Below are 15,179 nucleotides of genomic sequence, written 5' to 3'. Positions count from 1 at the left end.
TAAAGAAGCGTGACGGTTAGTAAAATAAAAATCTGACATCATTCACGCCATCTTGAGTACAAAAACGGAGCCCTCCCAAGCACACCCGGTATCAAGATGGCTCAAATATAACTCCAATGTTCCACTCGGGGTGTGTGCTCAATTTACTGTAAAAACAGTCGTACCAGTAACTCAGAGGTGCTCAACAGGTCCAGGGTCAGTGATTGGATCCTGGAGTAGTGGACACCCAGCTCTCTGTGGATCCCCGAGCATTCGATGCAGGTCAGGATGCCGAGATTTGTAGACAGCCATGTTGGATCTATGATGAAAAGAACGGTCAACATTTTCAATTTCATATATACAACATATATATGGTATATATACTGTATGTGTGGCCTGCATGTTAAAAAAAGTACAAACAAGCATTCAAATAAAAGTCTGTTGACCTGGTGCGCCACAGTCAGCGCAGGCGTCGTTGCCGGGCATGTGGCGAAGTTCTGTGATGATAGCTTTGGAAAGCTCCTGCAGGCCGCTGTCTTGGAGGTGAAGCTGGTCTCCTCCCAGCGCTGTGTTAAGGGCCTCCTCCTTACTGTTCTGCAGCACCGACACCCATCTGACCAACACACATACACAACCATATTTTTGATACATTTCACTTCACAAAGAAATAATTGCTTTTCTTTATTTTTGAGTCATCAACGGCTTTCATTTCTTAAATTAACATTGCCGCGTCCCACACTGAAGTGGAGCTGCCACTCTGATAATTAGTTTATCAACATTTGGAACAATCACATCATGGGGATTTTTTAGACAGTGCACGTGGGTGGAGCAGGGAATCAAAATTCAACGACTCACCAGAAAACATGAAAGTAATTATGCTGTTACACAACGTCCTAAAAACCCATCATGCACTTTTCTCCATTTCCACATTAAAATGCACAAAGCTTCCTCGCATGATCAGCACAGAGGGAATTCCCACCGAAAAAGCATCTGTACAAAAGTGATCCTATTAATATCACTTTCTTTTTCTTTTCAATGTCCTTTTTACTTTCCCACCATTGTTGTACAGACTTGATGACATCCTGAATGCACCTAATGAGTAACACAAACTACAAAAATAATCTGCCTTTTTTGTCGCTCTCATTTCGTTTTTTTTTTTTTGTTATTTTACCCACACCTAGATTGAAAATTACCCATGCAGCGAGTACAAGATAAGGACCTCAACGTTTAAGCAAAATCTAATTCTTACATCACACATTCCTGCTCGTCTTCTGTCTGGAAATGGTATGTCCGGTTATCTGTTGAAAAAAAAGGAGTGGTGTTAATGAAAAAGAGATGAAATCTGATAGCAAAGCTTCCAACTGCCAAAGTTAAAGCGCCGAGTTGACGAGTTCTTGATGAGAAGTCGGAAAACTCCTGAAAGTGAAGACGCTGTATAGAACGCCAAGGAAGTCAAGGTCAAAGATAAAACTCACGCGTCACCAGGTCAAAGGCTTTGCGGTCCTCCGGGTTTGCTCGCACCTGACAGGTCAGGAGGTTGAGCTTGGCTGGTGGTCGGTTGATCTGAAAACACGCAGGCACAGACAGACAGCTTTTAGTTGTTTTTTTTTACATTGCCCTTATCAGCATCGTCATTGTTGCTTGGTGTTGTAAAGCATGACTTTCATTATTGCAGGACAAGTAAAGGCTTTGATTTTATTTGTGGTCCTCACCGTGCTGTGAGAGATGGTCAGGCAGCCAAATTTGACTCCGCATTTTCTTTTCTGCCACACTTTTCTGATTCTGCCAGAGGGGGAAAAAGTGGCATTGATGAGCATTTCTAACAAGCCTCACATTTCAAACCTTAAAAGTGCCGTGGTCACATGTGAACCCCCCGCTATATATGGTCTGTAGGTGCGTGCGTGTTTCATGTGTTTGTTTCTAAAATCTGGGTCCACTCAACAAAACCACTTATCCCCCCCAAAAAAAAGTTAGAGGAGGGCCCCCTGTTGAATCTTCTTGTCAGGGTAATGGATACCAGCTGGAAGGGGGCAAGTATGAGACCCTCCGTAACCCCCCCCCCCATCCCTACTACCACAACCTCCCCCATTATTGCTCCATGCATTCATCTTTGTGCTCCAACATGACATAAAATTCACATGTGGCGATGATCTTTCACACACCCGTCGCTCTTTTTCAGCAAGAAGCCCGATTTCTCTGTTCCATACTGTTTGTTTCCTTGCGGCTGGTGGATGCTGTAGCCGTTGCCTGAGTTCTTCCTGTTTAGGTATTCCTGGCATGAGAAACAAACTGATTTCATTGTTGTTGTATAGCCGTATGTGTATTTATATTGCGTAAGGTTATGTAAAAAGAAGAAACAAGCAAGTATAATTTGTGTACTTTTGAGGATATGAAAGCTATGGAAAAAAATGCAGTTTATCACAAAAAAAAAACTACAATAAGAAACAATTTTTATTCGCACCACCGTGCTCTAAAAAGGCTAAAGCACATGTCTCAAAACAGGCCTCAATTTATGCTGGTGCGTTTCAAGATTCACCTCTTTGCCATCCACTTGCAGGAGCAAGCGTAGAGAATCCCTCAACTGAGTGAGCTGTTTGACTTCCTCATCCTGGTCGATCCGGACCTACCGCGAAAGTACCACAAATCATCATCAAATCAAAGGAGGTGAATCAGAAACTGAGATTTGGATTTTACAGAATCCAGCCAAAAAAAAGGCCGACGCTGACCTCGTCACACATTATATTGGAATACAACAAACAACAATAGTGCATGACATCCGGAGCGTAACACAAATCCATTTAACTGAAAAGCCCTCCGGGATGGCCGATGAGTGACATGATGGTATCTAGAAACTCGACTGCGAGTCTGAGCGGAGGCACATTCTGCCACCTGTGCCAAACCAGAAAAACGCGCCAACCCTCCAACGTTATTTTTTGTTGCTTCGGCCATCGGGCCAAGGCAGGTCTGAGCAGAGCGGAACAAGTCGGGAGAGTTTGGTGGAAAAGTATGAGAGAAAGTTTTGGTTTTTCATCGTGTGATGACAGGGGAAATATGTCTTCCAATAACAATCTTTGCTTGTGCTTGCACAGGAAGAGTTTTGGCTTGCAGTGGAAAAGAACGAGGGAAACACTTCCCGGTGGTGATCCTTTAAGTGAATTTGGTTCATATTGTGTGAATTCTCTCTCGAGCTTTTCTTCCCATGGTAACAAACCTTGAGTGGTTGACGCACCCCATTTTAAAAGCACACCCAGTAATTAACAATAATTTAAACTGTAAATATAAATACAACAGACACTGATCACAAAACGGTTCAAACCTTTCGTATATTATCAACCTCAAGTTCTTTTTTTTCTTCTTTTTTTGTATGTTACTTTGACGGCGGCGCAGTGAGTTAGCGCGTCAACCTCACAGTGCACAGCTGCAGTGTTTGAATATGGCTTGGGCCTTTCTGTGTGGAGTTTGCATATTCTCTCTGGCCTTCGTGGGTTTTGTCTGGGTGCAACAGTTTCCTCCTACATTCCAAAAATATGCATGGCAGGTTAATGGAAGACATTAAATTGTCCCCTGATGTTAGTGAGTGTGAATGAGGGCGGCAATTTGTCTATGTGTGCCCTAGTATAGACTGGCAACCAGTTCAGGGTGTCTCATGCCTACACAGAAAGCTGGGATGGGTTCCAGCACGTTCCTTGTGAGGAGATGCAGATTACAAAATGAATGGATGGATGGATGGATTTCGTTCGTTTTTTGAGAAAAAAACAAAACTCTTTGGCATTGTTTGACTTAACATGCAAAGCTCAGTCCCTATCCATTATTTCAATATACTCGCACAAATATTGGAGAAAAGATTGCTTTTAGGGGAGTAGGGGAAGCAAATAAGAGAATTTGTGAATAGTGAATTGAAAACGTGCAGGATTACAGGGTGTTACAGTTCGCATCAAGTGAAACAGAAAAACAATGGCCGTTTTGAGTGAAAAACATCACACATGTTGTGGTGAAATGTAAAACTTGGCATCTATTCAAATAACACTGACGACATCCATCTTGCACATTACAAATACGTATTGTGATGTGACAAAGTTACAATCCTTAATCTATTTCTCATATCAGCATTTCAGGGGTTAAAAAAAGGGACAAGCACAAAGCGACTGATTATTACCGTGTGAACCGAGGACGCCAGTTTCTCCACAAAGGGAGCAAGATTCTCTGCAGCTTTCAGGCCGTCCTGAAAGAAACTGAGACCAGGGGGGGAGGCAAGAAGAAAGGCTGAGTCATGGTGTCACTACCGTCCAAACAACATCACACGCTCAAGCAGTCCGCTTCAAACCGCCGGTCTGGTTCCAATTGGCAAAATAGTTAACCAACAGCGGGGATAAAAATTGCATATGTCACTTTTCCAAGCCAAGAAGAACATGAGATAATGTGTTCCTTCAGCCCCAGCAGCATATGTGACTCCCCTTTCATACATGTAAAAAGTACACAAAACTGAGAAAATGGCTGACCTGAGCTGGGCCTGGAAGAACTTTATGAGGCTCTGGAGGAGATCGGGGCCTTGGCGGACTTTCAGCTCCTGAATCTTTAAAAGGTACTAGAAAAAAAACAACTGTGAATGGACAGGTAAGTTTCTAAATAGCTATCTACCAACCTATGTAGCATAATAATTAGCTAGTTGCTAGCTAGATAACCTTCACTGTAGTGTATCGAACATTTGAGATACTGAACAGTCAGGTCCATCTGTGCTTTGTAAATGAAATCCTTCTATATTAAGTTGTACCATAAAACAGCAAAACACTCTTTGGAATGGATGACAGTAATTCAGCCTATTGGAACTCAGCCAGACTCCCCTCAGTGCATATTTTCCCCATAAAACAACTTGGAAGCCTCATTTGGAAGCTTAAAATAAGAAATGAAGAACCCCCATGTCCATGTAGGTAAAGAGCAATTCAGGTATGTGCAAGGTGTTGTTTGTGCTGGTGACTCACCTCACACATCTGCAGTTGGAAGGTCCGTCTCTCCCTCTCCATGTCCTCCCCACTGTCCGATCCCTCTGTCCGGATGAGCTGTCGACTCTTCTCTTTGCGCTCTTTCTCCAGTTTTGATCTATGGCAGACGAGTAACACGAACATAGAGTAAGGACTCAAAATATGAAGTTCCAGCCAGTTAAGGGGAATGAAAGTGAAATTTGTGCGAGTTGTGTGTGTATTATTTTGAAAACAATGCTACGAGAGCTAAGCTCTTTTGTGGATAAAGCTAAAGACACAACAGCAATAATTCCATACATTGAATTTTATATTGAAATAAGCCGGACTTTAGACACGCTGTTAGCTTATTGCTTACGTACAGCATTGTTATTTCAAAATCAATCAAAATACAGTGATACCTCAGCTGACGAACGCTTTAGCTCACAAAAATTTCAATTTACGAACATAAATATAATCTTGGCATACGAACTAGTTTTTGGCGGATGGACACCAAAGCACACGGTCGAACAGCGCCACGGTGGCTGGCGGACTAGTTTTCGTCACCACTTTTCTTTGAGTGCAGATGTCGTTTGTTATCGAGTGGAGTATTTTTGCGATTATGGGACTGAAAAAGACCCCACCACAGGCTAGTGTTAAGCCGAAGAGGACACAAAAGAAAATTACGGTCGAGCAGAAGAAGGAGATCATCAAAAACCATGAGCAAGGTGACTTAGCGTCTCAGTACCAGTATGCTAAATCGACCATTGCTATGTGTGGCTAAGGGTGTTTCTGTGTTTTCGAAGCAACGGTCTCAGGCAATAGAAGAGATTGAAAAACTTCTGTTGATTTGGATTAACGAAAAGCAGCTAGCAGGGGACAGTGTGAATGAGGGTGTTATCGCCAAGAGGCAACTACATCAGCTTTTTGAGGAGAAAATTATATTTTATGGGAACCTGGGTACGGATTATTGTCACTTTTAATGGTTTCTTATGGGAAATAAATGTTTGTCAGATGAACTTTTCGCCTTACACACACTTTCTGGGAACCAATTAAGTTCGTAAGCTGAGGTATCACTGTAATTGCGATGGTGATTTTGTCTCATAACACCCAAGGCCCAATATGTCTTAGAATCATTTTAAAATAAACAGCGGCACCTTATAATGCTGTGGTCATTACCCCACAAATCAAAACGGTACGCTACTTAGTAAACTTAACTAATGTCATAGTGGTTAGCAAGCTAAGTTGAAGACTGAAGGCTAAGACCACATTAGTTACATTTTTATGTCATACTCCTTCCAGCTCCTCTCCATCTGTTTCTTCAGCTCCTGAAGAAAAACACAATACAATGCACAGCTTTAATATGACATTCAAAAAACTGCACAGAGCGTCACTGGGCTTCAGCTAACACAACTTGTCTGCTATCTGGCCAAACCGGCTTATGCCGGTTGCCATCGTTTGTCTGAATAATACAGTACACAGTGACAGTAGCTTACAGAATTGTGAGGTAACTCGTTTGCTTGTCTATTCCCATGGTGAATCTTGGTTAAACAATAAGCAGGGTAGATCTGCTCGGTACATGGCTATTTTTCCATTCATCTTTACAAGTAGTATGACTATTCATGAGGTGATAATGAGATGAGATAACCTTTATTCGTCCCACATTGGAGAAATTCCCAATTCACAGTAGCATGTGGGGAACTCCACTAAATTTGAGGGGCATTTATAGTTTGGGTTTAGGCGTTTTGTTTGAATGATTATATCCAAATACAGGGATGCATGTGGGAAATTAAAAAAGGGGGCCAAATGCTAAAATTGATGGGGACCGATTTTACGAGATTGCCGCAGAACACAAAATTGTTTGAAATAAACCAAAATACATTCATGAGATTTTTTCTAAATTGCAAATGAAAAATAATTATTTGAGTAAAATATATTTTCTAATAATATATTAAACAATTTAAATTCAAGTGAAACAATTTATTTATACATAAAATAAGCAAACATTTTACATTTTCTTTAGGTCCAACACAATCAATCCTGTGCTATTTTGATATTGTATGGTATAACAGAGAAGACAAACAGAACAGACTTTGCATAATATTTCTTATTTGTGTCTACTTAAATTTATTTTCTTTGAAGACTTTCAATGTACTGAAACAGCTCTGAAATCATTCCCATCATCCACTAAATTCAAATCATGAACAGTAGTTTGCTGCAATAAATTGTCACTACCCACGGCAGACTTAAATTGTTTCTTTAAAAAACGAGAATATGCTGGTTCGCTGCCTGTTTTTAATGTCTCTTATTTTTACTCCAGTTCTCACGCTCCAGACTGCTGCCATCCGCGATGTGATGTAAATACTGCAATGCACCATGGGTAATTGAATACAGTGGGACCTTGGCTTACAAACTTAATTGGTTCCCAGACAGTGTGTAAGGCGAAAAGTGTGTATCCTGAAAATTAATTTCCCATAGGAAACCATTAAAATGAGAATAATCCATTCCCAGGTCCCCATAAAACATAATTTTCTACTTTCTAATTGTCTAAGCTTTAAAACTACACAAAATATACATTATTTTATGTATAATAAATGCGCCTTAGTATAATGATTAAAGAAATAAACTGTACTGTACAATAAAGTAATTTTATTTACCTTTGTGATGGTCGTTAATGGCTTGATGGAATGGAGTGTCCGGTTTCCTCAGCATTAAACACTTGATGAGGAACATTGGCTTCTTTCATCATCTTGAGGAATGATCCCTTGTAGGTGCTTTCTCCGTGATAATTGTATCTAGTTCTTCATCAATTGTGATCTGTTTAGCTGGGTTGATAGCTTTTTGCATCAAGTGTACAGATGACTTGTGCGGGTTATTTGTGGAGCCTGAACAAAAGTGTGAGAGTGTGACAATAGTGACACAATGGATAGAAAACAGTTACAATATCCCATATATTTTAACTGCTTTCTATCCATTTTGTCACTATTCTCACACTCTCACACTTTTGTTTTTTGTATCAAACTGTCATCTCCCTTTCGTGTGTGTGTGTATGTGCGTTTTCTCACTCTTTCTGTCTGCCTGTCTCTTCCACCCCCCCCCCCCCCCCCCCCCCCCCCCGCACTGCTGGGTTCTTGACCAATCACGTGGCTTTAACCGAAGATGCTATTTTGTTTTTTGGAGAAGGCCTCACTCTCTCTCTGTTTGTAACCCGATCTCCCACTGCTGCGTTCTTGACCAATCACGTGGCTTTAACCGAAGACTGGGGGTGGGGAATAGAGGACAAACACGGTGCCCACCATTTTCTTGTTAGGAGAACGGGCTCGTTCTCAAATGACACATCACTCATTGTGGCAGCTCCGTGTGTATCCCGAAAAATAGTTCGTCTGCCAAGGTAAAATTTTCATAAATGTAACGTTCGTAAGCGGAAAGGTTTGTAAGCCAAGGGGTTCGTAAACTGAGGTCTCACTGTACAGTATTCAAATATCTCTTTCGGCAGTTTTGGTGCTGGCGCAGTGGAGTTACAAAGTTGCGCCGGTGGCTGTCAAGATGCGTAAATGGCACAAAGGCGCGGACCAGTTGCATCCATGCAATATGATAAAATTTCCATTTTTTTCACAAAAGCACTTTTGTTTCAAACTATGCTAAATTAATGGCTAAAAATACTGTTCAATCAAGTTGTATTATGCTTTGTTTCAATATTTTTGTTCGCAAAATCAACTCACTGATTTGGGAGGAAACACGTTGACGGCTCCTCAAGTGCCTTTTGTCCCATGAGAGTTCATTTAACAGTAAGAGGCTTGAACATTTGTTTGGAGATTATCAAGAGAACTTTTTGCTCACCAATCTGCTGTCGCGCAGCTCCGATTTCAGCACATTTTCCAAAGGGAACGCCATGATGTTGTTGAGGTTCTGCACCTGGAACGTGTCAGAGCCCAAGACAATCACAATATATCAGGTTTTCGACTCTGTGTGTGTGCGTCTGCACGCACGTGTGTCTGCATTACGAAGAGTTTCCGAAGAGGTCAAAAAATACAAAAAGAACCCAAAAATTTTAACATTTTATCTATAAAATTAAAGACGATGTAACTTGCCATCTCCATAATGTTCTACAACCAGCAGATTTTTTTTATCACAAAAGGGGAAATCAACTGAAATATGTTCTGTTTCAAAGAAGAATAACAATTATTCTATTCACGCTGCTGTGCATTTGCCAAGCATTTGAATTGGTTCACGGTTATATAACCCAGTGTGCTATTGGGACTGTTTCTGTTGAGTCATCACAGTAGAATTCTTCAGCCAGCAAGTTTACCTACGAGGAGTAATGCTTGGAAACAAACAAACCCGTTGAAAGCTCTCCCTGCATGGCTGGACCTGACACATATGAATAAGAGAGCGGAGTGAGATAAAGTGCTCTCATCTATGTTTGTGTTGAATCACTCACAGAGTTCTGTTCTTAATTAAAATCTCCAAAGATCAACGGGAAGCTTCCCTGTGCAGATGTTTCACACACAGCCATGCACGATTTAAAATCAGCAAAGGACAAATGATTACGTTGGTGAAGCCGCTAAAATGTCCGACAGCTTGCAGTTCACCTGGCAACATGCTATCAAAATGATTTACTTCTTTACCCAAACGTCAAGTGAACTTCACCCCTCATCCCCACTCATTCCTCACCAAATTTTTGAGCAGGGCTGTGACTTCTCGGGTGAACACGGCAAGGTTGAGGAAACCCGTAGAGACCTCATTGTTGTCTTGGCTCAGGTGGCTGTTGCCCAGTTTCTCTAGGACCTCTATGTATTGCTCCTTAGCTTCCACGTGAGCTGCAAGGATAGATGTGGTGTCATTCGAAGCAGCATGTGCGTTCCATTAGTTGTCCCGCCATAGAACACAAGGCAACTTAAAAGGGTTTGGATTTAATGAAGGGAAGGGAATGAACTGTAGAAAGTGAACATTTTGTGGGAATTTTTTTCTGGATGAGGTCAGGAAGAATCCTTTTTTTCAGACAAATCTTTTAGGGATAACAATCTGAATGTTTAGATCAGGGCTGCTCACACCTTTACAGCGTAGGAGCTACTTTTGAAATGACCAAGTCAAAATGATCTACCCATTTTATTTATTGATAAATATATTCAGGATTCTTGCATTTTATGTTGATGTATAACCGCACATATTGTACACCGCAAAATAATGAGGTTCATTTGTTGCTATTACCTGAGTTCAGTCTGATAACTGACAGACGAGACGAATGCACTTTGAAAATGTTATCGTGAAAAAAAGTTCTCCCATTATGGATGAAAGTGATACTTTTTTTCTTCTCACTTAGTCCAGCTCCCCCACTCATTTTTATACCCCTTCTAACGTTTAAGAGGGGAAAAACAAGCGAAAAATTACGATGTAACTAACGACTCGCTGGTTAATTTAGCAACACTCAGGGTCATTGTATGAACACGCAGTGTACAAAATAATGAGATGTCATCTGATTGGTTGCCCTGTGTATCAATCAAGTTAAGGGATGGCTGATTGGCTGACGTCAATTTTTTTTTCTTCAAAACAACTCAACTTTATTGGTATAGTGTCAGTTCATGACAATGTCGCATCACCTTGTCACTGGTCGGCCAATAGTAACTTGGAGATCGACTGGTCGATCACGATTGACATATTGAGCTACCCTGGTTTAGATGCAGGTTAAGTTTTACTTTTTTTGTACTTGGGAACACAAACCAATTTTGGAAACAGATTATGACATTTATGTTCATTCGAAGGTGGAAAGATGATTTTGAAATCTTCACATAATGAGCTAAACTTATAATTCAAAGAACCACTGTACACATTATTGTTGTACAATATAAAATGAATTAAAAGCTTGTGTTTTGTAAATTTTTTAACTCATTCACTGCCAGACGATGAGCAAAAATGTGTCACTCCAGTGCCAGGGTTTTTGTCATTTTCACTCAAATTGGAGGACCCACAGAATATTGAGTTTTAGGACTACGTAAACATTCAATATTGCATAAGAAACCTTACTCTCTTCCTTCATCGGAAAAAAAAGTTCATTTCTAGCTTATTTGGTTCCGGAGTAACATGAGGTGCAAGTGGGGGCGTGCTGTACATAAGGCAAATGCTGCCCTCTCGTAGAAAGGAAAAAACATTGCCAGAGGTCAAATCGGCGCTTTATCGGTACCCCCTGCAAGAAAAAAAAAACAAAACCTGAACAAATTCGGGAATGGCGCTCCACGTCATATTTTCAATTCCCAAATAAATTCGAGCATGGCAGTGAAGGAGTTAAAACGCATTCACATTTTTTATTTTTTATTTTATAAATTGACTGTTAAAATTCATTTTGTGGTCTCCTTTCCTGGTAGTGGGTATATGGCGGTTCTAAAATTGAAAACAGACGACGCGTGCGACTATCACACAACGTGCACAAATTTTATTTGTGCACTAATTAAAACAAATGTTTACAGCTCATCGGTTGAGACACAGCCACACACAGCAACTTGGTAGTCACGTACAGTGAGGCAAGATATGTGCCTTATGAGATCCAGTGACGGCTTGGAAGTCACTGGGAACATGGGGGGGGGGGTGTCAAGAAGGCGAAGTGACTCAGTGTTGATGTAGGATTTCTATCGGGGGTGATTAAAGACTGAAAAAAAACCCCATGGTAGTCAAAGGCGGGCTGTTACGATCAGCCCTCTCCATCTGCAATTTATGCTGGATGCTTGCCTAAATTCTGGGCAGCAGATCTGTGACTCACTCATTTCTGGGTCAGAATGGGAAGTTCAGAGGAGCGTCAAGCATACACTTCCTTGAGGATGGTATGTGTTTCTCAATGACAGGCATTCACGCATGCGTACACATGCGCACACACAAACAATACAAGACATCCTAATTTATACAGCACTTTTACTACAGCTGCAGCTCTAACAAAGCGCTTCACATAATAGTAAACACAAAGCAAAATAATAAACACAACAGTCCGTCTGTGTAAGCTCTCAGTCGTAAGAAGAAACCTTTTCATCGATGAAACACAACAGGAACATAAAAACAGACAGTTGTGCAATCTTAACGACTTTCCCCATGTACTCTATGACGTTTGACTTTACTACTTTATTACAAGACGCAGTTCTAGATGAAAGAGGAGAGGGTGAAAGCCTCCTTTCCAGTGGATCAGACACACACACAGATGCAGACACAATGACTCACAGTTGAAGGAATCACATCCCATTTACAAGTTAGCCTCCCGATGGATCGATGTTCACACATTATTTCATACCGTCCAACTTGGCGCAATGCCTTTAGATACCGTGAAAGGGTTTTTCAACAAGTTAGTAATACAGTAACAAGCAAGGTCTGGGGGCAAACCCTCAATGCCAGCAACATCCACCAGGAGCACGCACTTATTTGTTTTTGAATGAACGTGGGGAATCGTGATTGAAACACGGCAAGTGTAAACCAGCATGTGTATAATCGTACATCTTAAACATAAGGAATAGAAGTCATATTGAGGTCACAGGGTGCGTTGATGCAACCTTGCCTTGACATCTGGAAGTGGAAAAACAAGGGGCTGCAAAAAAATAAAAATACTGATACCCTTTTCTCGGAAATGAGAATGAGAATATCCACAAGCATTTCTCAGACATGATTGAAGAGTGAATCATACTTCTATTAATGTGCATTTTGAAACATCTGTAGCATTGTATGTAATTTCATAGACAATTATGTTGATGTACTTGGCAAGAGTCAAAAATCACCCCAATGGACAGTGTGATATCTAGTATTGACCTTGGCTATCTGCCATTACTTCACAAAACAACCAATGTTTTATTGCCCCCTCTCTTGCTCCAGAGACCTTGTTGCATGACTTGACGTCATAAATGTCTTTTTTCTTCTATTTCACACTTAGTCAGCACAGATGATAAGCGCAGTGTCAACATCAACAAAATGACACACAACAAGCGAAGCGACGTCTGGCATGCGCGTAACGGTGTGACGACGTTAAACGCACAAGCAGGAGGCAGTGAACTTTAGACACGACATACTCACTGATTCCAGAGTTGTAGATGGCTTTGATCATCTTTTTAATCTTTTGTAGGGTCGTGTGATCCAGCTCCAGAGACTGTCAAAACAACACAATGTATCAGTCTTCTACATTCATCCTCCACCACAAAAGATTCCAGCATTCTTAGCGTCATGGAAATTGCATTTGAAAACGAATTAAGAAGAAAACTCAGGTCACATTTTTATAAATATACAGGTGAATCCTACTGGACCCTCCGCACCCTGCCCACCACCTTTTCCAGCTACTCCCCTCAGGCAGGCGCTACCGATCCATGCGCACCAAATCCAGCAGACATTTAAACAGCTTCTTCCCCCAAGCCATTAACTCTTTGAACTCTTTCAACAGTAGCCAAAATGGAACTGTATAGTGCCACTTAGCAGTTTTTTTTGACAACGATACTAGTGCAGCGTGTTCTACCGGAAACAAATTCCTTGTGTGTTCTACATACTTGGCAATAAAGATGATTCTGATTCTGGTGTATATACACACACACACACACACACACACACACACACACACGCACGCACGCACGCACGCACGCACGCACACACACACACACACACACACACACACACACACACACACACACACACACACGCGCGCACGCACACACACACACACACACACACACACACACACACACACACACACACACACACACACACACACACACACACACACACACACACACACACACACACACACACACACACACACACACACACACACACACACACACACACACACACACAGTCTTCTGATATACAGGTAGCCAACGGGATGGCAAATGTGGAAGAGCTTTGTTCCCCCCAGAACCACCGCCACTCCCCCAACAATTATGGTTCCTTATTTACTGGACCTCACACAGACTCGGTTTTTCCACTGAGCCACACATGAGGTACTACTCTGCCTCGACATGTCAGAAACAGTTTTAATGAGGCCGAAATTCAGACCAAAGAGAGACTGTGTTGTTAGGTGGTGCCATTTTTGCGGCCTTTTGCTCCCGCCACACACCCAACAACCCTCAAGCGTGGGTCCGCTAAATAAAAGGCTAAATGGATGCTGTAAAATGTGACTCTGTGAATGGGAAAGTGATGGAAGTGTGGAGACTGTGGGGGTTGTTGTGTGGTAGCGGATAAACACAGTAGGAAGAAGCTGTACAGTGTTTATAGTTTGGTTCCAATGTGGGCAGACAATCAATCAGGGCACGCCGCTCTGTAACACACATTTGGGTGTGTATCACCAGTCCCATCTCAGCCTGGGTGGCCAACAACTTCTTAAAGAAAAAAATAATATTTTTTTCAAATATAAGGTTTGTTTTATTCAATAAAGCAAAAGCTACATGCAAACCGCTACAAGCCACGTGGACTCCTCTTTCTAAGCGCCTTTCAAAACTCTCAAGTACACTTTACAGTCACGGTATAGTCCGAAGCACGAAACAGGCGAAACAGTATGCAAATTTACAAACAAACATTTGTTTGGCAATTTGCATACTCAATTTGCATACTCCTTTATACTTCGCAACAATGTTTTTTTTTTTTGCGATTAGTCGTCTTGTGTTTCAAGTTGTGAAAAATGGGGCAGGCAACTTTATGGCCGGGCAGGCAACTTTTCAGAGATGTCTGCCCGGGTGTCCGCTAACTTTTTGTCATGAGTTTCAGACATTGGTATCCCTTACGCCAATTTGCTCATCCTTTTTGTATTTCTATGCTTATTTTATTTGATTTATGTTTTGATTTTCATCCATCTTTGGATTCAATCATTACAATTTAAAATGTTGGGTGAAATCGGTGTACTACTGTGCTTGAGCCCAGATTGGCACATGAGTAAACCAACCTGAATTAAATGGTGCCCAAGTATAAATTAAAAAATATTTATTCAACATTGGCCTCCCATTCAAAAGCATCCCATTCATTACATTCAATAAAGGCGCTTTCTTTTAATCCATTATTTTGCTGTTCTGCCGGCCTAATTTGGCTTCCAGATCAGAAGTATAAGTTAAATACTTCGATAAAGTACAACCAAACTCAGTTTTGCTCCCACTGCTTGTTTAAAAACATATGATAGTATCCATGCATACAACCATATTTATTAAGCTAGCGTGTGCGACTTCTATCACGGTGCGCCAAATGGTTGTGAAAATATGGTACAGGTTTAACAGTATCTCTTCAAAAGTATGACACATA

The 15,179-nt window shown here is 41.3% G+C and overlaps 1 protein-coding gene across 3 annotated transcripts in view; it reads right to left on the bottom strand.

Annotated features, from left to right (window-relative positions):
- Positions 1-15,179, bottom strand: part of asap3 (ArfGAP with SH3 domain, ankyrin repeat and PH domain 3) — a 28,145-nt gene that overhangs the window by 9,668 nt on the left and 3,298 nt on the right. For 2 of the 3 annotated variants that reach the window (XM_089004544.1, XM_089004546.1), the window contains exons 2-15: positions 12,978-13,050; positions 9,609-9,754; positions 8,775-8,849; positions 6,213-6,262; positions 4,959-5,076; positions 4,479-4,564; positions 4,136-4,211; positions 2,516-2,602; positions 2,142-2,251; positions 1,692-1,761; positions 1,455-1,542; positions 1,229-1,277; positions 426-592; positions 165-298 (exon numbers count right to left, since the gene is read on the bottom strand). In XM_089004544.1, the coding sequence (XP_088860670.1) occupies positions 165-298; positions 426-592; positions 1,229-1,277; positions 1,455-1,542; positions 1,692-1,761; positions 2,142-2,251; positions 2,516-2,602; positions 4,136-4,211; positions 4,479-4,564; positions 4,959-5,076; positions 6,213-6,262; positions 8,775-8,849; positions 9,609-9,754; positions 12,978-13,050 (1,329 nt within the window). Of the gene's footprint in view, positions 1-164; positions 299-425; positions 593-1,228; positions 1,278-1,454; positions 1,543-1,691; positions 1,762-2,141; positions 2,252-2,515; positions 2,603-4,135; positions 4,212-4,478; positions 4,565-4,958; positions 5,077-6,212; positions 6,263-8,774; positions 8,850-9,608; positions 9,755-12,977; positions 13,051-15,179 lie in introns of those variants that run through there. The other variant, XM_089004547.1, reaches the window with a different exon arrangement.

Source organism: Hippocampus bargibanti, linkage group LG09 (genome assembly GCF_051943395.1).
Source record: "Hippocampus bargibanti isolate YZ-2025 linkage group LG09, ASM5194339v1, whole genome shotgun sequence".
Lineage (NCBI taxonomy): Eukaryota > Metazoa > Chordata > Actinopteri > Syngnathiformes > Syngnathidae > Hippocampus > Hippocampus bargibanti.
This window is presented reverse-complemented; position numbering and strand designations above follow the sequence as displayed.